The sequence below is a fragment of the Mustela nigripes genome, chromosome 2 (genome assembly GCF_022355385.1).
Source record: "Mustela nigripes isolate SB6536 chromosome 2, MUSNIG.SB6536, whole genome shotgun sequence".
NCBI lineage: Eukaryota > Metazoa > Chordata > Mammalia > Carnivora > Mustelidae > Mustela > Mustela nigripes.
Window position 1 is genome coordinate 143,933,372 of NC_081558.1, and position 21,372 is coordinate 143,954,743.

Here is a 21,372-nt window from a genome sequence, read left to right on the forward strand (position 1 = left end):
ATAAATAAATAAAATCTTTAAAAAAAAAAAAAAAAAAAAAAAAATCTTCAAAAAATTAAAAACTAATATGCCCCTCCCAAAGGTGTCTGCCATCCTAAATGACAATAATAGTTTTATGGAATTTTAAGAAAAAACAGCCTGAAAACATTCTGTGGTACCTACACACAATTTCATATTCTAACTTACATAACATAAAAACTTCACCTTGTAATGGGGAAGGACATTCTAACCATGACCCCAGATGTAGAAGGAAAGCACAGTAATTTCTAACTACATAAACAAAACTACTGAAACCTTAAAGTTAAAAGATGAAGGACAAACCAGAAAAAAATGACCTGAAGCACATATGATACAGCAAATACTAGATTAATTTTTCCAGTATAAAAATAAATCAGTAAAATCTTAGAAATCAGTAAAAACAGGGTGCCTGGGTGGCTCAATGGGTTAGGCTTCTACCTTCAGCTCCGGTCATGATCTTAGGGTCCCGGGATTGGGGCCCACATCAGGCTCTCTGCTCAGCGGGGAGCTTGCTTCACCCTCTCTCTCTGCCTGCCTGTCTACTTGTAATCTCTCGCTCTGTCAAATAAATAAATAAATCTTTAAAAAAAAAAAAAAAAGAAAGAAAGAAAGAAAAAAATCAGTAAAAACAGACATTTGAATTTAAAAATGGACAGAGAGGGGCCCCTGGGTGGTTCAGTCAGTTAAGCGTCTGCCTTCAGCACAGGTCATGATCCCAGAGTCCTGAAACCGAGCTCCTCTTCAGGCTCCCTACTCAGCTTCCCTTCTCCCTCTCTACCCCTCTACCCCTCAACCCCTGCTTGTGTACACACACTCTCCCTCAGATTTAAAAAAAAAAAAAAAAAAAAAAAAAACTTTCAAGAAAATAAAATAAAAATGGGCAAAGAGCATTAACAGGCAATTCACTCTCACATATACACACGTTCAAACACAAACAGCAAAAAACTAAGATGTTCAAGCTCATTAGAGTTTATCAATTCACTAAATTTGGTAATATCTAGTGTTAAAGAGGGAGTGGGGAAAAAAGTCTCAGACACTACTGGTAGGATTCTAAATTGTCCCAAACATTCAAAGGGCAACCTGGAATATATGACAAAATTTTAAACATGTATTCCATATACAAAACTGTTCTAAATTTGGAAATGTACCCTATGCAAATAGACAACTACACAAAAAAGGAGACACTCACTGTAGCACTATTCATAAAAGCAAAAACTGGACAACCTAAAAATCCACATGAAAAATTAAACAAATAAATGTTCAAAAATCCATAGTATTTCATGATATTGCAAAACCAGCCAGCCATTCCAAATAAAAAGATTCTTCTCTAATACCATGAAAAGATGTTCTGGATTGAGAATTAAGTGATAAGACCTGGAAACTAAGTAGCATGTTTCTATTTAGTGTTAAAATAAAAATTCATTATATAAGTAAACACTTACGTAATATAATACATGCATACACATATCTATAAACACACACACACCCCCAACACACAGTACATAGCTTAGAAAACAGGTCTGAAATACATACCAAAATGTTAACAGTGGCTTGTTCAGAATGATACAATCATAAGGTGATTTTCATTTTCTTCTTTATACCTTTTGAATAGTCTGAACCATTTATAAATGAATATGTGTGGATTTTATGGTAATGGTAAGAAATATTTTCATTCTTTAAACAAAGAGCAATAAAAATGACCTTACTAAATACCTTGTGCTTTTACTGCATATTACTATTTGCTTACCTTTAAACCTTCAGCTGGAAGTCTATAACCAAATCTTGCTGGAAGGTCATCAAATGTCTGAGATGCATTTTCAAAATTATACTAAATATAAAATTAAAAATAATCAAGTTACAATCAATTTACACATAACATTAAAAACAAAATGTTTTTGTTTTTATTTAAGTTGTCATTTCCGCAATTTTTATCCACTATCACATCTTAACACAATTAAATCAACTTTATAAATGTACATCTACTAAAATGGCAAGGAATGTATACAATTTACTACATATACAACTGCTTAGATTCTGATTTCACAAAATTCTTATTAAACAGCAGCAATCTTATAACATTAAACTACCTACTGCTTTCTGAGTTTCTCCCACAGTTCCCTAGCAAGAATTTTTTTTTTTAAGATCTCATTTATTTGAGAGAGAGGGTGAGCGCATGAGAGAGGGGAAGGTCAGAGGGAGAAGCAGACTTCCAATGGAGCTGGGAGACTGATTTGGGACTTGATCCCAGGGCTGCAGGATCATGACCTGAGCTGAAGGCAGCCCCTTAACCAACTAAACCACCCAGGCCCCTAGCAAGGAATTTTCTAAACAGATTATTTTCCAATAGGAATTCCATTTGACTTTCTCCAAATGGTCTTATTTAATAGAAGAGATACACAAAATTTCTGGCCCTAGCTACAAAAGATGACTTTTCCCCAGACTAAGAAGAAGCATCAAATAATTTTTAAGAAATGATCTTTTCTATATAATCTGGACATTTTCATCTAGAGCTAAACAATGAAAGGAGGAAACACAATGAAACATATCCATATAGAGAACTGAAGGCATTCACAATCAACTTTCCCCTTCCTTATAGGTATAGATTCCTATGCCATAGTATTTATCAGTTTCCTACCAAAACAGAGCCAAACAAAGCAAGGGTTCTCTGTCATTGTAGAACATAATACTAATGATAATTGACAAGTGAGTGTGCTGTATAATTTAAGATGGTTCTATCTGCTATACAGAAAAGAGAAACAAGGAAGATAGACGAAACTAAGCAAACATAATAAACAAGTAACTTCTGAAATACAGGCAAAGCTTACATAATGTATTAGAAGTGAAGATAGCTTTTCACAAATAGTAGGCCGAAAGAGAACAACAGAACACATCGTTTTGCAGATAGGTAAAATGTATGGAACAAAGCGAGAGTATTACGTATAGCTAGAAAAGGATAGTACAAAAGATCAACCAAACTTTAAATATTCACAAAGGATTAGGTTACAAATCCAGATTGAGAGCTTTGTCACCCCTCAATCAAATGCCCACTGGTGATACCCATTCTAAATTCAAGTGTCATCTGCCAGAGACAAGGAGAAAAATAGCTCTGCGGGTTAATAGCAAGCTATAGCTGTGCTCAAGATGTTCAATACGTAAATATCTTGAGTCTCTCCAATAGAGCGAATTTTGGATCTGAAAACCTTTCATCTGCCAATTCCCCTTGCTCATCCTCAACTCATGTCACAGCAACCACACTGTGACCAGAGAAAGCTGATGCAGAATTGAGAGAGACTGGACAAACCGGGTAATACAGGATTTGGGTGGTATGGTTCTGGCATTTCACTTGAATATTACCCTGAGTGTCTTAACACAGCCATTCTTTAATGGCACTTCTCATTGTACGTTTGTAATTAATTCAATACAATGTGGGATTCGAGCATATGAATTTGGTCACTGAACCTAACTATTCTGTTACCTCTGGGATAATCACCTGGTAGTATACTTGGAAGCCAATAGTAATTCAGGGTATGTTCCTACTGTAACAATAACTTATACTTAGAGAGTGCTCTATAGTTTACAAAGTGCTTTAGAGTCACCAAGGGCTTTTTATATCTATTATCATGATGTGTCATTTAATCTCTTAATTAAAACACCTGTCTCTAATTGACTCAAGTGTTAAACTTGAGAAAGTCTTAATTGTTCCAAGACCAAAGACACTACTGTAAAATAAAGAAACTGATCTAGATCAACACAGACCAAAGGAAAAGCACAAATGTGTGCAGGCAGTACTTTTTTAAAAATTGTACTTTTAAAATCAGGAAACGGAAAATCTACAACTGTACTAAGAATTTTTTTTTTTTAAATCACTTCCTATTACTGAGGAGTCTCACTTTTTTGGCTAAAATTTCAGAAATAAAATGTCTACCTTGAACAACAATACTTGCAACACTGGGACTTGGAATAAGTTTTGTTACTGAGTGAGACCCATTTTGAAATTGCTTCATCTTTCCTTAAGAGCAAAACACAGATTGTCTCACAATGACTCTTAAAATCACATTGTTTAAAAAGAAAAAGATACTCCAGGGCAACTGGGTGGCTCAGGTGGTTAAGTATCTGCCTTCGGCTCAGGTCCTGATCTCAGGGTCCTGGAATCGAGCCCCATATCAGGCTCCTTACTCAGTGGGGAGCTGGCTTATCCCTCTCCCTGTCTTCCTTCTCTTTGTTATGACTAAATAAATAAAATCTTAAAAAAAAAAGAAAAATAATAATATTCCTATCATGAACAAGATAAACAAACATCTTTAGCACAAAAGTGCTTTTCAGTATTAGACAGTGGACTGCTGCTCATGAAATTAAAGAATGCTTACTGTTAAAATTCTTGAAGCGGAAAATAAAAGTATTCCTTTCTGGAATCCCATCCGGTTATTGCCACATGACAGTTTTAATCTACCTCTTTTGAAAAGGTCTTTTCTTAACCAAGTTTCTCCTTCAATAGCAGCCTTAACAGAAGGTTTAATTTAATTTAGAAAGTAACAAATGCTAACAATTATTGAGCATTTATGTTATCACGCTATACACCAGACAGGTGTTCACTTATTCAATCTTTAAAAACACCCTATAAAGTTGGAAACTGTTTTATCATCCTCATTTTACAGATTGGCCACAAAATTCAACGGCCAAAAATAAAAGCATCTGAATTTTATCTTTTCAAAAGCAGTATCCTAATACCAGTCCAAAATGGACCAACCTAATGCCCAACTTATTTAAATGTGCAATACTACACACTCAATTTCAGGATGCTTTTATTCAATTAAAAGGGAAAGCTAACATTTTCTGGCTCTTGATTCACTTCCTTTTAATGCTTGTGTTACCACATCAAGTTCCTCTGCCTTGATATTTAGTTCCCCTTTTTACTAGTTACATGCCTTCACAATCTACTCTCCTCTAGCTATTTCGACATCATCAGCCTTCTATCCTTTAGTGTCAACATAAAGACCCCCATTTAAGCAGCTCCGATGCAGATGGTTCCTTCCTAGATGATATCAACATATATTCCACACATTTACTTGCCTAAAACACATGGAACACTGCTGGCAAAGACTGACTGTACTTCCATACCTAATATTTTTATTTTGTGTCTACATTAAAAAGAAAAAAAAACCACCTCAGGCAGTTTCATACACTACTAGAGGTAGTGGGTGAAGGATGAGGAGAACGATAATTATAATGAAGATAAAAAAGATAAAACATTTACTATTAGATACTATTCTAAGCGGTTTATCTTAATTATCACCACATCATACCAGTTTACAAATAAAGAAACTGAAGTACTTAGAGTGGCTAAGTAATTTGATTAGGATCACAAAGCTGCTTAAGCTCTCAGAGCAGGCCACTGAAACTTATTTAACCCATCAAAGCTGAACCTCAAAATAACAATCCACTTCAGGTAAAAAGAAAAGAAGGAAAACAAGGAGTGTCAGATGTTACAAATAAGAGAGAAAGGGGAGGGGAGAATATGCAAGAAATCCAAGGAGAAAAGGGACACACAGAAAACTTCATTCCCTGATCAGTCCATAAATCCTCTACTTCATTTCAAAAGTCATCCCAAGAATATTCCAAGGACTTTGGGGACCAATTTAGAGGAAAATTTGCAAGTCAATGGACTCTTAGTCCTTAAAGGTTCTACTTTTACTCCATCTAGACTATTCCAGAAAAAATCTAAATCAACTAGTTCCCTACTAAAGAGGGTAACAAGGGTGAGAAAGTTTATAGGAATTAGAGTTGCTATGATTCAAAAGTTAGGATATAGAAACCAGCCTGGCTCTCCCAAATTCTGCAATCATCCTAGACATTTCCCCTAAAACCACAATATACAGAGACAAGGCTGAAGACCACATGAAGCTCTGGTCACAACAATTCTAGCCCTTCTGTTTCTAGAATGACCTATTGTCATTAAGCAAATCACTTGTACCCAGAAATTAAAAATAATAAATCTTTAGCATAGTACCTAGAGTACAGATATACATACACACACATACACACACACACACACAATTCTTCCTTTTCTGGCTTCACAGAAAATATAAACTTCCCAGGGTAGAGGACAGTAAGACAATCTAGAAAGAACCACTAAAGTTTTGAGGAAAAATCTTTTTTTTTTTTTTTAAGATATTTATTTTTTTGACAGAGAGAGAGAGAGAGAGAGGGAGAGGTCACAAGTAGGCAGAGAGGCAGGCAGAGAGAGAGGAGGAAGCAGGCTCCCGGCTGAGCAGGGATTCGGGGCTCAATCCCAGGACCCCGGGATTATGACCTGAGCTGAAAGCAGAGACTTTAACCCACTGAGCCACCCAGGTGCCCCGAGGAATAATCTTCTATAAAAACTTTTTTTTAAGATTTTATTCACTTGACAGAGATCACAAGTAGGCAGAGAGGCAGGCAGAGAGAGAGGAGAAAGCAGGCTCCCTGCTGAGCAGACAGCCGGATGTGGGGCTCAATCCCAGGACCCTGGGATCATGACCTGAGCTGAAGGAAGAGGCTTTAACCTACTGAGCCACCCAGGCGCCCCTGTAAAAATTTTTCTCAAAAGATTGTTGTGCTTCCATTCTCATTAATGTTAATCCAAGCTTGAAATTTTCTATAAGCATCTTATATAATTTTTTAAAAATATCATTATCAAGGTCATTAGTGATATGCTAATTACCAAGGACAAAAACAGTAAGATTCTACACAAACACACAGCATGTAGACACATGTGTGCTTGAGCACTCCTGAGAGTGTACAGGAGCAACATTTATCAGGTTCCTATTGTTTGTGAGATCTCACATTAGATATTAAGCAATACGAAGATGGGTAAGGTCCTAAACTTTCAAGTAACAACTATGTGTACAGGCCTGTATGTTCATGGGTAAATATCATTTAGGATTTTTTAAAAGCTTTTCTCTGAAGGATGTTTTTTAGACATGAATAAATTTTACTGTACTTACTGCTAAAATGTCTGCTTCTACAGGTAGTAGGTTTAAGAATGCAAAGAGCTGGACAGTCAAGATGGTATAGACTTGCGTGGCTGACAGCATGAGCATCCCTATGGAGAGCAACATCTCGCTGTAAAATCACCTGGAAGAGAAGTAAGTAACAATGAGCTCTGGTACTTTGTCCTTGAAAACAAGTCATTTCACATATTAATTCCTAATGTCCAAAAATATCTTAACTATAAACATGGGTTAAAATGAAAATTGGGCCTATTTCAAATTTACACAGATGTGGACATTTAGGTAAACACCCAAAGTTAGTCAACAACTACATAACTCATGGTGACTAAGTTCTGTGTTCTAACCACAGAACAAATGTCCTCCCACAGTGCTCAGAGTGTAGTACAGCTTGTCTACTAACTCTGTTATGAAGGGAACTAGATTTCAATCTAAATAAGGACTTAAAAACACTTCATAATTTTTACAATTTTAAGGGATTTTTATACTTCTTTGAATATAACAACTTCTCATGTAAATTTATTTATTCTTGCATATTGTACCCACTTCAGAGAATGTAAAAAAAAAATAGCCATGTATTATAAATTAATATGTGTTGCCCTTTCCCTCTTAATATATACTTTTTTCCCTCTCTACATCCTAATGACAATAGTGCAGTTACATTTTCCAACCTCATCCAATTTTCTACATGAGTCCTTATCCTGCAGCAAAAAGATCCCATTAAGGACTAAACAATAACCAAGTAATAAGTATTAAAATTCTCTTGGTAGGCCCTCAACTATTGGTATAACATATTTTTTTAAAGATCAGAACAGGGCGCCTGGGTGGCTCAGTGGGTTAAGCCGCTGCCTTCAGCTCAGGTCATGATCTCTGGGTCTTGGGATCAAGCCCCACATTTGGGCTCTCTTCTCAGCAGGGAGCCTGCTTCCCTCTCTCTCTCTGCCTGCCTCTCTGCCTACTTGTGATATCTCTCTGTGTGTCAAGTAAATAAATAAGATCTTTAAAAAAAAAAAAAGATCAGATCAAAGTTTGCAAAGACAAGAACATTTATAATGAATTATTTCATTAAATGCCACCAACTCAAGTAATACCAATTTTGATAATGATTACTATTGATATGGCTCTGTATTTGGAGGATACCATGCAGACTCAAACTGTGAGTCTTTGACACACATTGAAAGAGAAATACTTCTGAATAATTCTTGAACTACCTTCTTACAAAGCCATTAAAGATCAAAGAAGAAATAAAGCTGAAAATATGTCCAATGTATAGCTCTATTCCACAGAGACAGAAAGTACATTAGTGGTTGCCTGGGGGCTGCAGGTAGGAGTCAAGGGAGGGGTGATAGGCAGCTAGGAATGGGGAATGACTGCCCATGGTTATGGGGTTTCTTTTGGGGGTCATGCAAATTTAGATTGTGCTGATGGTTGCAAAACTCCATAAATATATGAAAAATCACTGTGCTGGGACACCTGGGTGGCTCCGTCGGTTTAAAGCCTGCCTCTGGCTCAGGTCATGACCCCAGGGGGCTGGGATTAAGCCCCACATCTTCTGTCCCTCTCAGCCTGCTGCTCTCCCTTGCTTGTGCTCGCTCTCTGAAAAAATTGTTTAAAAATCATTATGCTGATCACTTTAAATGGGTAATTCCTATGGTGTGTGAATTAAGTCTATAAATTTTTTTAAAATATAGATTTGTTGATATTAGTTTCTTAGGTAAAATATATAAATATACCTCTGTGCAGAGAAGAATTAACATAGCAGGCCTGAGGCTGCTATCCTTAGAAAAACCTGCTTGCAGGGTTGGCCCTTCATGGGCATCTGAGAACTAGATTTCAGGAGGGTTCTCATCAGCCCCGATAAGAACGGCTCCTTATGTCTGAACTCTGCAGTGGTTATGTAGCAAACACATTTTCTTTATGGGAATCTGAAATTTTGAACATGCTAGGCAGAGGGTGCCTACAGAACAGTCCCCAGTAGAAACTCTGGGCACTGAGCTTCCCTGGTAGACATTTCACATATGTTGTCATAACTTAGTACTGAGGAATTTAGCATATCTTATATGACTCCATTGAGAGAGGACTCTTAAAAGCTTACATCCAGTCTCCTCTGGACTTTATCCCTTTGCTGATTTTGCTTTGTATTCTTTCACTGTAATAAATCGTTATGAGTACAACCAGATGCTAAGTCCTGTAAGTGCTTCTAGTAAATCACTAAACTTGCAGTAGTCTTAGAGACCCCCAACACAACAACCCTAGATAATTTCTGGCCAGAAATCATACCATAAAAAATGTGCAAATCCCCATAAAATAAGGTATGGTTACTACTAAACCTTGTTAGAAAGAATAAATGTGCAGAATGTTGACTACCAACCTGTTTGAGAAAGTTAATCTGCGTAAGAACTATGATTTTCTTTGTAAAGTTCTGGAATTCCCAGTCAACTTTGGGAATAAGGAGAGGGAAAAAGAGTTTAGAGGAAAAATAACTCTAAAGGTACTACAACAACTATTACTGATGACTAAGTGTCCGGCATCTCTCTAAGCACATTATCAAGTTAAACTCATCTAAACCTAACATCTCCCTTTTCATAGATGGGGAAAACTTGGGCATTGGTAGGTAACTTACTCAAGGTCAAACAAGGAATAATGGTACAGCTGGGTTTCAAACCCCAGCAGCTTCCAAAAGCCACACTCTAAATGCCAATGAACAATAACATCAATAATCAAGGTTGATGTTCAAAAGGTAATGATCCTATGCTTAAAGAGGTACTCAAGGGCATCAAACCAATGCTCATAGCACAACAGTCACTAGATTGTTTTCTTCTTTTACTCTGGATATGAAAGGGAGGAGAGGGCTGGAAGAGAGGGTTTGCATAGGTGTATATTTAAAAATATGCAGTGAGATTGGTTATACTTATTTTTGCTTTTATTGCCTTTTTAAAAAAAACACATTCTGGAGTTTTTATAGTCTATTTACAAAACTGTTCTTGTTCATCGTAGAAAATGTACAAAAAAATTAAATCACTCTATCACCAAATTAAGGAATAACTAGTGTCTATATTTTGATGTATAAAACTTTCATTCTTTTAGTTACATGTACATTAAAATATATATTTGGCAAAATTGGGGATATATGAAATGTACATGTTGTTTTGTTAAATATATATTTTTTTAAGTTTATTTTTGTTTATTTGTCAGAGATCACAAGTAGGCAGAGAGGCAGGCAGAGAGAGCGGGGAAAGTAGGCTCCCTGCTGAACAGAGAGCCTGATGCAGGGCTAGATCCCAGGAGCTGGGATCATGACCTGAGCCGAAGGCAGAGGCTTACCCCACTGAGCGACCCAGCGCCCCTTGTTTTGTTAAATGTATTCTTTTCAGTTCATTTATTGTGAATATTTTCTTCCTTCATTAAACTATACTTGAAAAAATTAAAAATTTCAAACCCTGTACCATAACATCTCCTGGAGAACCACTGCAGAGAGCAGTCCAGGAGGCCCTCTGGAGCTTCTATGCCTTCTAAACAAACATTTTTTTAAATGTATTTCATACATTGGATTTCCACATATGACTGTTTATACAAAATGAAAACTACTGGTTTATATAATGACAACATGTCATTCCATGTGAATGTGAATGTGCTATAATTGATTTAATGGAATTTCTATTGTTGGAAATTCTTTTTTACCATTATAAACTCTGCAATACTCTTGTAATTAAACCTTATAGACACACCCCTAGTTTTTTTAAGTTCATAGAAGTGAGTAGCAGTATTATAACTGTGGCAAGAAATAGGAGATCCAGTATTTGACAGACCCAGGTTTATGTTATTAGTACTAACACATACTAACAGTATGATTTTGAGACAAAATAATTACTTCATCTGTGAAAGCAGATTATTTAGGATTTAAAAAGACAACTCTGGAATAAATACGAAAGTACATATAAGGACTTAACAGCTGTGGAATATAGGAAGAAGACAATTTGGGTGGTGCTGCCAAAAGACAAAAGAGGAAATAGTAAAGGAGAACTACAGTTAGTGGAGGTGAGTACAATTTGGGAATTTTTTTCACTTAATGTTTGTGAAATACTCTGGTGGACATGTAAACAGATAGTGATAAACAGAAGTCAGGAGTTCTAACCAAACCATAAAGAGATTTAGGAATCATCAGCAAATGGGTGATAGATAACTAAAGTGATCTTAATGTAAAACCAAAAATTAAAAAGAGAAGAGGGTTAAAGAAAAGTGAAGAATATCTAAATTTAAGGGCCCAGAGAAAGATTAATTTCACAGAAGTCAAGAAAGAAAAGAATTTTGACATCAATGTGGGGGGAAGGCAGGAAGACCAAGTAGCAGCAAAAAATCTAAAATCTTCAGAGTCTGTCCAACCTAAACAATTTTATTCCTGAGTAGTCCAACAGGTATCCTTGATCTGATCAACTCACAACTTCTAAGAATGCACCCTGCTATCACCAGCTATCTTCATTGATGTTATCCAGAAATTTAAAATACACCCCCACTATCTTCAAGGAAAACTTAGGAGAAAACTAAGACTTCTATGCTATCTTGTGCAAAATTTTACTTGTAAATATGCACCATTTCTGTAAAAAAAAAAAAAAATCCATGGTTATTAACACATATTCTCAAAAAAAAAAAAAATCACACACACACAAACAAAATCACACAAATCTCCAAGAAGTCTTCCAGAGAGAAAGGTTAATAAGCTTAAATTCTTCAATGCTTTCTCGTAGCACTTAAATTACTGGGTTAAGATATAAACTGTCAAATTGTATTATTAAGCAACATTTATTATAAAAAGGACTTCCTAATTTATGAAAAGTATGACAAGTGGAAAAACTATAAGTTAATTATAAAAGTTTGTCACCAAAACAAAAACATTCCCTGAAACATTCTTGAAATAAGTGTGACCCTTACCGAAATCTGGAAGCTATTCATGGACTATTACCAAAAAAATGGTTCCTTTCCTCCAGGAGACTTTCCTGTGCCGCTTTGATATATACCCACACATGCTTATATGTCACCATCCTGTATACTTAGTTGAGTATAAAAGCTGCACCTGGATGAATGTAAGGTTCTCAGTGAAGATATATGTTGATATGCTACGTCCCCAGTCTGTATTCTTCTACAAAGCTAGTGGGACCTGGTGTCAGGTTATGCCCAATCATTTACTGAAAATGTTAAGGTCAACCAGAACCTCTCACTGTTCACACAGAGTGGGTATTATACCTTTCTTTCCCATTAAAATTCTCATCAGCCTCTGGTTTTTGAATTAACTACTACAGCCTCTATAACAGAATTCAATAAATCATTGTTTGTTGTGAATTTATTACCCCCAAATAGAACACAATTTTAATGAGGACATTTCTTTAGAACTATGTTTAGAAAGAGCATACAGAAAAGCCTTCTAATAAAATTGAAACCACCACCTTGGCCCCTCTGGCCAACCAAGTAGTCTAAGTTTTAGGAAGCACCTTTAGCCTGGGTGATTAAACCTTTCTTGGTATATCTATAGATCATGCATAGGGAACTAAACCCTTTTATAGAACCTGCCCCCACTACGCCACCCCCAACCCAGGCACCAGTATATAACCTCCAGGTACCACAATGTCTGTAGCTGCACACAATCAAGAAGTGTTATAGTCCACTGTACTCCCCTTTTACTGATTAATTGCCCTAAAGTTCCTTTAAAAATCTTTGGGCCAGGCAGAAACCTCAGAGTTGGTTTTTGGACAAGAGTCAGCCTTCCCAAGGCTGTGGACACACTCCCCAAGTGGTGGGTGTCCTGAACAAAGCTCATTCTTTTTCTCCCCCATCCCCAAGCTTTTTTTTTTTTTTTTTTTAAGATTTTATTTAGTTATTTGAGAGAGAGTAAGAGAGCATGAATGGTAGAGAAGGGTAGAGGGAAAGGGAGAAGCAGACTCCCCGCTCAGTGGGGAGCCAGACGTGGAGCTGGATCCCAGGACCCTGGGTTCATGACTGGAGCCGAAGGCAGACTCTTAACCAAAGAGCCACCCAGGCACCCCTTTTTCCAAGCTTTTAATTTAAATTCCAGCTAGTGGAGTGCCTGAGTGGCTCTGTTGGTTAAGTAGACACTTAAGTAGACACTCCTGATTTCAGCTCAAATCATGACCTTAAGGTCCGAAGATAGAGGCCCACATCAGGCCTCCATGCTCAACACGAAGTCTGCTTATCCCTCTCCCACCCTCCCCACCCCAGCTTTCATAAGCTCACTCACTCGCTCTTTCTCTCTGAAATAAATATTTCAAAAAACTTAAATTCCAGCTAGTTAACATACAGTGCAATGTAAGTTTTAGGTACAGAAGTGATTCATCACTTAACACACAACACCCAGTGTTCATCACAATCATACTCCTTTCCAATCAAAACTTGTCTCTTAAGTATTGGTTTTTCAAGCAACAAGCAGCTGAACTTGGGTTTTTTGGTAACAAAATCTTGCTAGTTACAAATACCTACCTCTTTTCTCCCATCCCACCCTCTCTCGCCCTTTCCCTAGCTTTCCCCGCTCTCTTTCTTCTCTCTCTTTCTCGATAATTATCAAAAATAGAACATGACTCCATATTCATTGTAAGTATTCTTATAATCAGAATAAGGCTGCATTTCTTCAAAGGAAGTATATAGTAGAGAATATGCTGGAAATTCTTGGGAACTACCAAGCAAATTCCTTAGAGGTAGAGCCATCACCACAATCTCTGATCATATCTAATTATGCCTACTGCTTGACAGGTCATGTCAACAAGCACATGACTTGTCATGGCGCTATTTAATTTGGTTTGCTAGAATCAAGGATTTTTGCATCAATATTCATAAGAAATACTGGTCTGTAGTTTTCTTGCAGTACCTTTGTCTGGCTTTGGATTCAGAATAATGCTGGTCTTATATAATGAGCTAGGGAGTATCTCCTCTTCAACTTTCTGGAAGAGTTTAAGAAGGATTGGTAAAATTTTTTTTTTTTAAAATATTTGGTAGACTTCACCAGTGAAGCCATCTGGTCCTGAGCTTTTCTTGCTTGGGAGGTTATTAATATTGATTTGATCTCCTTACTAGTCGTATAATATATTCAGATTTTCTATTTATGATTCGGTCTTGATATGTAGTGTGTTCCATGTCAACTAAGTTATCCAATTTTACTGCTTTACAGTTGTTCATAGTATTCTTTCATAATCCTTTTCATTTCTGTAAAATTGGTAATAATGTTTCAGCTTTCATGTCTGATTTTAGTTGAGCCTTCCTTTATTCCTTAAATCTAGCTAAAGGTTTATTAATTTTGTTGATGTTTTCAGAGAATCAACCCTTGATTGTTACTTTTCTCTTAGCCTTGTTTTACAAAACCTGAGCACCCTGGCTGGCACGTGTTCTTGTTGTTATTATCTGTTGTTGTTGTTATTATTATCTGTTATTATTATCATCTGTATGATGATGATGATGATGATGATTATCATCTGTATGGCCGAACAGAGCAAAGATGCCAGTTACTCCTCTAATACTCGTCTGGTATTTGCAAAATTTAAAATTTAAAAATTAAAAATGTCCCCAAGCATCACAGTAAATCTTAACCTCACATTTAAATCTGTGACAGTACTATACAATTCATCTACACAAAATTACAAAATTAAACCTTCATTTTACAAATGGAAATGCATTTAATAAGTGGCTAAGGGCAATAACTTACAAGAAATTCCCTTCCCAAACAACTTTTTATTCTGAAGATGACTCACATTCAACTAGTTCAATGCCAAATAATACTAATCAAACAGCTAATCATCTCCATAGGAAAACCTCTGAATAAGCTCATACTCTAATGTTTTCAAGTTACTTCCCTGAGCATGACCAGCACTCCAAAAATGGACCAAAATACTCTGTTGCTAAAATAATGGTAACCTTTCCTAATTTGCCAAAAGATTTAATGGATAGTAATTTCAATACGCTTTTCTTCATAAATGTATTTTATATTATAAAACGCATCAAAAGAACATACACTATAGCAAGTGCCAACAAAAAAAATAAGTGAACAGCTAGTTAACTACTCTAGTGTAAAATATGTAATAGCCAAATCACATTTCATAAAATAGATTTTTTTTAACAAATGTGTTAATGGTCATGTACATATATTGTATATATATATGGTACTATAATGTTTCCTCTAAAATACAATAATCGCTTGTTGTATGAATTGAGAACATCAATAACTTCAAAGTGTTCCCTTAAAAGCATCATGACTTCCAAGAGTTTTAACAACTGGGAACTACTAATATAAATTAAATTCCCATAAAGGATGGCTTTTAAAAAATGGTTGAGAGGCTGTCTGGTTGAGAGGCTGTCATGAACAAAAGTGTTATGAAAGAAAAAACAACAAGGCTTAATTAGTTTTCAAGCAAAAATAAGATGCCTTATAGTTCTTTGCAAGAAAACCGTAGGTTGCTCATCTAATATCTCTAATGTGAAGCCATCCAAACTCAAAGCAAGCCTCATCTAAGACTTTTAACCATTACCATCAACCAAAGCAAAATTTTTTCAGGTTCCAGGACAATGCTTTACAATTTGATTTTTCCAATAAATGACACAAAATGAACAAATTCTTAATTTCAAAAGGTTAGTAAATAGCAAAACATCAATTCTTTCCAACCTCAGGGCCTCATATGTTTAGTATGTAGTCACATTGGCTTTTTTCCCCAGAGAAACAATACTTTACTCTCTACCTCAAAATATCAACTATAATAGAATCAAGGATATTTCTACTGTTAAGTAACAGAATTGATGTCCTGTCCTTCCACAACATATACCCTTAGTCTTATGCAGAAATAAACAATGAGTTCTCCTTTTTTATATGAAACATTATTGAGCATTAGGCATTAAAAATAGAATAAATTGTGGTATGTACATATAATTCTCTACACCAGTGAAAATGAACAACAGCTATATAACACAGATGAATTTCACAACAATAACCCAGAGCCAAAGAAGCCACAAGGGATGCTAACATAATTCCAATCATATGAAGTTCTTTAAAAGACAATGGAGATGAGATTATGCAGAGATTCACAATTAATAAGTAAAAACAAAGAAAAATGAGGAAGTTATCATAAAAATAAGACAATGCGTACCTCAAGGGTAAGAAAGAGGAGTGTGATCAGGGAAAGGGTGCTTCTAGTATGCCACCAATATTCCCTGTATCAACCTGGGCAGTGTGAGATGGGAATTTGCATTATCATTATTCCTTAAAACCACACATAAACGTCTAATGTACTCTGTTTCTATAATTCTAGCCATTTTTTTTTAAGATTTTATTTACTTATTTGACAGACAGAGATCACAAGTAGGCAGAGAGGCAGGCAGAGAGAGAGAGGGAAGCAGGCTCCCTGCCAAGCAGAGAGCCCGATTTGGGGCTGGATCCCAGGACCCTGAGACCATAACCCTAGCCAAAGGCAGAGGCTTAACCTCTGAACAAATAAGCAACTGTTAATATCCAGACTCATATTCAACCACAGTTACAGCTTCTTCAATGGACAGAAGATGGTATCTGGTAATGTAGATTACTCATATTATTAACATGTACTCCAGCTGCTTATCATCAAGGAAGTTTGGAAAATATGCTTTAATCCAGAATAGCACTTATCACTGGGCCCTGTGATAACAATTTTAAACAACATCCCCCATTGAATCCTTATATCAAGCCAAATTTGGAAAACACTGTTCTCATATATTGGCAAGTAGCATACCAAGTCATTATTCATAAACTTCAAGTCAAAGAGATATGGAGTAGAGAGAGCGAATTAGAGGTAGAAAAAAAAGAGAAATAGGAATACTAACAAAAATACACTTCATAATTCCCTCAAATACCACCGTTGTCCCCATTGTCATAGGTTGCCAACCCAGCCATAAGCCACCCAGCAAACAAGAAAAAGACACTAGACAATGAAATTGCTTTCATGGATATCAGAGTCTTAGGAACCATTTAAGAAAACACAGCAGAAGTTGTTTTCTAGGTCATAAAAAATATCATGCTCAGTATATACTTCAAAGTATCAATCTTCTGAACCAAAATGTTTTTTTAGGATGCTTCACACAAAAGTCACACCATCACTACAAACAGATCAGTAGAGAACTTAATTTTAAGCCAGGTACTCTGCTGAGTATCTGACAGGACTGTTTTCTCATCAAAACCTCAGAAAAGGGGCACCTGGGTGGCTCAGTGGTTTGGGCTGCTGCCTTCGGCTCGGGTCATGATCTCAGGGTCCTGGGATCGAGCCCCGCGTTGGGCTCCCTGCTCCGCGGGAAGCCTGCTTCTCTCTCTCTCTCTCTCTCTCTCTCTCTCTGCCTGCCTCTCTCCCTACTTGTGATCTGTCAAAAAAAAAAAAAAAATCAAAAAAAAAAAAAAAAAAACATAAAAAAAACTCAGAAAAACCTTACCAAGTAAAACAAAAAACAAATAAAAATGTATAGGAAAGTATCAATTTGTGCTATCATTCCAGAGTCCCTATTTTAGGGACTCAATATCTAGAGAATGACTGAATAAATGAACCAATTTCCATACCCATTATCTCACCCCCTTACCCTCCCTAATTTATGTAGAATTTCTGAACAAAACGCTGAGCATGCCCAATGACCCAGTAAGCATGAAATCTGGCCTACTATGTTAATTGTGGAGAAGCATGGGACACCAGATCAAGTTAAACCATTCCTCCTGATAACTGTTTCCTTAAAATATCTCCCTGGGGCACCTGGATGGCTCAGTCGGTTGAGTGTCCAACTCTTGGTATCAGCTCAGGTCTTGATCTCAGAGCCACAAGTTCAAGCCCCACTTTGGGCTCCATGCTGGATGTAAGACCAATTTAAAAGAAATAAAATGAAAATAAAATACCACCCCAGAGCTCTATTCCTGCCCTTCTTTTCTGTATACCACACTCTTCCTCGGCAAACGCCTGCAACCTGCCTCTGTACCCACCATGCCTTACTTCTTAGTCCCCTCTATGGTTTGTTTGTTACTTTTTTACTTCTCAGTAATATTTGTTACTTTCTATCATACTACAGTTTCCTTAAATGTTATGTTTATGGTTTAATATCCATCTTTGCTGTAACACTGTAAATTCCTCCAAAACAGGAATTTTAATTTACAAATGTATCACAAGTATTTAAACAGTACAAGGCATGTATTATGTGTTTAATATTCATAAAATGAATGCACACATGACCTCTCAGTATTGTCTTCTACAGAGCCTCTGAATGTGGCCACCCCCTAATCATGGTTTAAAAAAAAAAATTAAAACCTAACCCTAAAAGTATTTTATGTGTACATTTTTTAAAAATGAGTAAATATTATAAAAGAAAACAATTCGTTAATGCATATAAACTCTGAGTGGTAGAACTCTATGGTTTTTATTTTCTTTATATTTATAAATCTGCATGTTTTAAAACTAAAATAATCAAGACTTTTCTAAAAGTCTATTTATATAATGTATACCAAACAAAAGCCTAAAAGAAAATACATAGAAATCTTAACGGAAATCCATTCCATTTGTTCAAGTTTTCTAAGTGTGCATTACTTTTATACTAAAAAAAAAATAACAAGAAAGCAATAAGGTCTTACACTTCACAAGTCTATTCATGATTTAAAAATGAAATTATTTCGGGGCACCTGGGTGGCTCAGTGGGTTAAAGCCTCTGCCTTCAGCTCAGGTCATGGGTCCCAGGGTCCTGGGATCCAGCCCCACATCGGGCTCTCTGCTCGGCAGGGGGCCTGCTTCTCTTCCTCTCTCTCTGCCTGCCTCTCTGCCTACTTGTGATTTCTCTGTCAAATAAATAAATAAAATATTTTAAAAAATGAAATGATTTCTTGTGAAGAGAAATGTACAATCAAAAAGGTGTGAAGCAAGGACTATCTTAAGCCGAGAGTTAAATTCTCTGTCATTTCCTCTCTGTAAAGCGTTCAAAATGTTCCCTCCCACGCTATAGTCCTTTCAGATATTACTGCCATGAAGTTCAAAAGTAGCAGCCATTTGGGCTCCAAGGAATGTATAGGAGTTAACAATAAATCACTATGAACCACAGTAACAGCTTAACTCCGATGCCATGGATTACTAGCACCCCACTTCCACTGCCAAGGAGCTCAGCACTGTGCTCACAACCAAAAACATGACCAAACCAATACCAAAACTTCAGATTTTTAGGTCTAGCTCCTGGAACCCTCCAGGAATCAATTTTCTATCAGCAGGGGTTCAATTACGAGACAAACTATAAAGTAAATTAAACGTTTGACAGAAGTAATTAGTAAACGCTGACGGAGTAACTATAAAGATGTTGACAAGGGGTGGCAAGGAGAAGGAAAGATTCTACATTTTAAGTATGTACAGTTTATGTCAATTACAAGTCAATAGTTTTTTAATTTTTTTAAATGAATGTAATTAACTATGATGGAAAATATTTTTCCCTTTTTTCCCCCTCCCCTTTTTCTCCCCTTCTTTTTTTCCCTTGGTCCCCTCTCCAAGGCCAGGGTTTCTCATTGGAGAAGGTATGGTTGCAGCACACTAGAGAGAATTTCACCAGAGTTGGTCCAATGTTGCCAGGCAAGTAGGAACAAGGCTTTGGAGTGCCGGCAAGCTGAGGCTGGTAGGCAGGTGTGCAGAGGTACTTAGGACGCTGCCGTAGGCACAAAGCCTGGAATGCACAGTATCCATGTCAAGAGAACTTCAAGAAACAATTCCCTGAGGTAAAGACAAGCCAAGAATGGTGGTCGCATGTACAGAGGTAGTCAAGGAACTGAAGGCATGAGGCCTGAGATGCAGGACATCCACTTCAGAAGGGCCATGGCAAAGTAGTTACCAGGACTAAACTGAGGCTGCAAGATCACGGAGAGCCTCTGTATTTTGGGCACATGGCTAAGGCAATCAATCACCAGACGTCCTCAACCATGTGCACTGCTGATGGACCATGCAACAAGAGCAAGAAAAGGAAAACACAGGTAACAGGAACAAGGAAAAAAGTCCCTTTCTCTAGTTAAGTTCCCTCTAGCACTCTGTCCCCTCCAGAGTCTGATAAAGCTTAACATCCTGCTCTTTGTAAATGAGAACCACTCAGAGTCCAGTCCTTTATTGTGGAGCAGGTATTGATGGGGGAGTTTGAAGCAGAAAGAAAATAAATTGGTAACTAACATGGTTAACTTTCTGTTCAAGACAGTATTTAAATAAGGCAGTGTTTCTCTCACTTAACAGGAGAAAAAGGAAAATAAATATATGACCATTAGCATGTTGTTAAGGCACAGAATCTGAAAGAACAACTACAGTCTCTTTGAATTACCTATTTTTTTTTTTAAAGATTTTTTATTTATTTGGCAGAGAGGCAGGCAGAGAGGGAGAGGAGGAAGCAGGCTCCCTGCTGAGCAGAGAGCCCGATGCGGGGCTCGATCCCAGGACCGTGGGATCATGACCTGAGCCGAAGGCAGCAGCTTAACCCACTGAGCCACCCAGGCGCCCCGAATTACCTATTTTTAAAAGCCACACAAATTTCATTTTTTATTCTAGACTATTATCCATGTATGCTTTAAAATAGAAGTGTTTTCAATTATACAATTGATTGTTAAGTTTATCAGCTTCTAGAGGCTGCCCACATTCTCTGACTTGTGGTCCCCTTTCTCCACCTAGAAAGCCAGCAATGGCAGAGGATACCTTTCACATCAAATTATCCTAAACTCCTCTTCTGCTTCCTTCTAAATACCATACCTGGATAATCCAGGATAATCTTCCTACCCCAAAATCCTTAACCATATCTGCAAGTTCCTTTTATCACATAAGAGAATATATTCACAGGTTCTAGGTATTAGGATGTGGACATCTTTAGGGTCACTGTTCTGTCTATCACAGTAAGTATTCCATTCTCAAACTTTCAAGTTACAGCATTACGGAATCATGGGTTACTATTTGTTCAATGGGTTATAAACTGTTAGAGTAATTATTTTGATGCCTAATTGTCCCCAACCTGGCTCAAACTGGCTTTTAAGTCTTTCTGATAGGTCTCCATCATTCTTGAGCCCCTCCTTGTTTTCTGACTAGATTTTCCAGTCTCATCTTATAGTTTTCTGCCTCTGCCCTAAAACCAGCCATTTATTTCTTCAAGGTAAATATCCTTGTATGTAAGAATCTTACACTGAAGTATTTGGTGGATACAGAGCATCAGGTCAACAACTTACTCTCAAATGATTAAAAAAAAAAACCCTCTATATTATTCTTACAACTTTTCTGGAACCTTGGGATTACTTCAAAATAAAAAATATATATTACTTTATGTAAGGACCTATTTAGAAACTGTCCCTGCTCCCCTTTCCCCAGGGGATTTACTTGGA

General features: G+C 36.8%; 1 protein-coding gene across 5 annotated transcripts in view; it reads right to left on the reverse strand.

Annotated features, from left to right (window-relative positions):
• RNF13 (ring finger protein 13) overlaps positions 1-21,372 on the reverse strand; it is a 204,884-nt gene that overhangs the window by 122,785 nt on the left and 60,727 nt on the right. For 4 of the 5 annotated variants that reach the window (XM_059391746.1, XM_059391745.1, XM_059391743.1 and 1 more), the window contains 2 exons: positions 7,002-7,131; positions 1,766-1,846 (listed from right to left, as the gene is read on the reverse strand). In XM_059391746.1, coding sequence (XP_059247729.1) covers positions 1,766-1,846; positions 7,002-7,115 — 195 coding nt within the window. In that variant the 5' untranslated portion in view covers positions 7,116-7,131. The remainder of the gene's footprint in view (positions 1-1,765; positions 1,847-7,001; positions 7,132-21,372) is intronic. The other variant, XM_059391747.1, reaches the window with a different exon arrangement.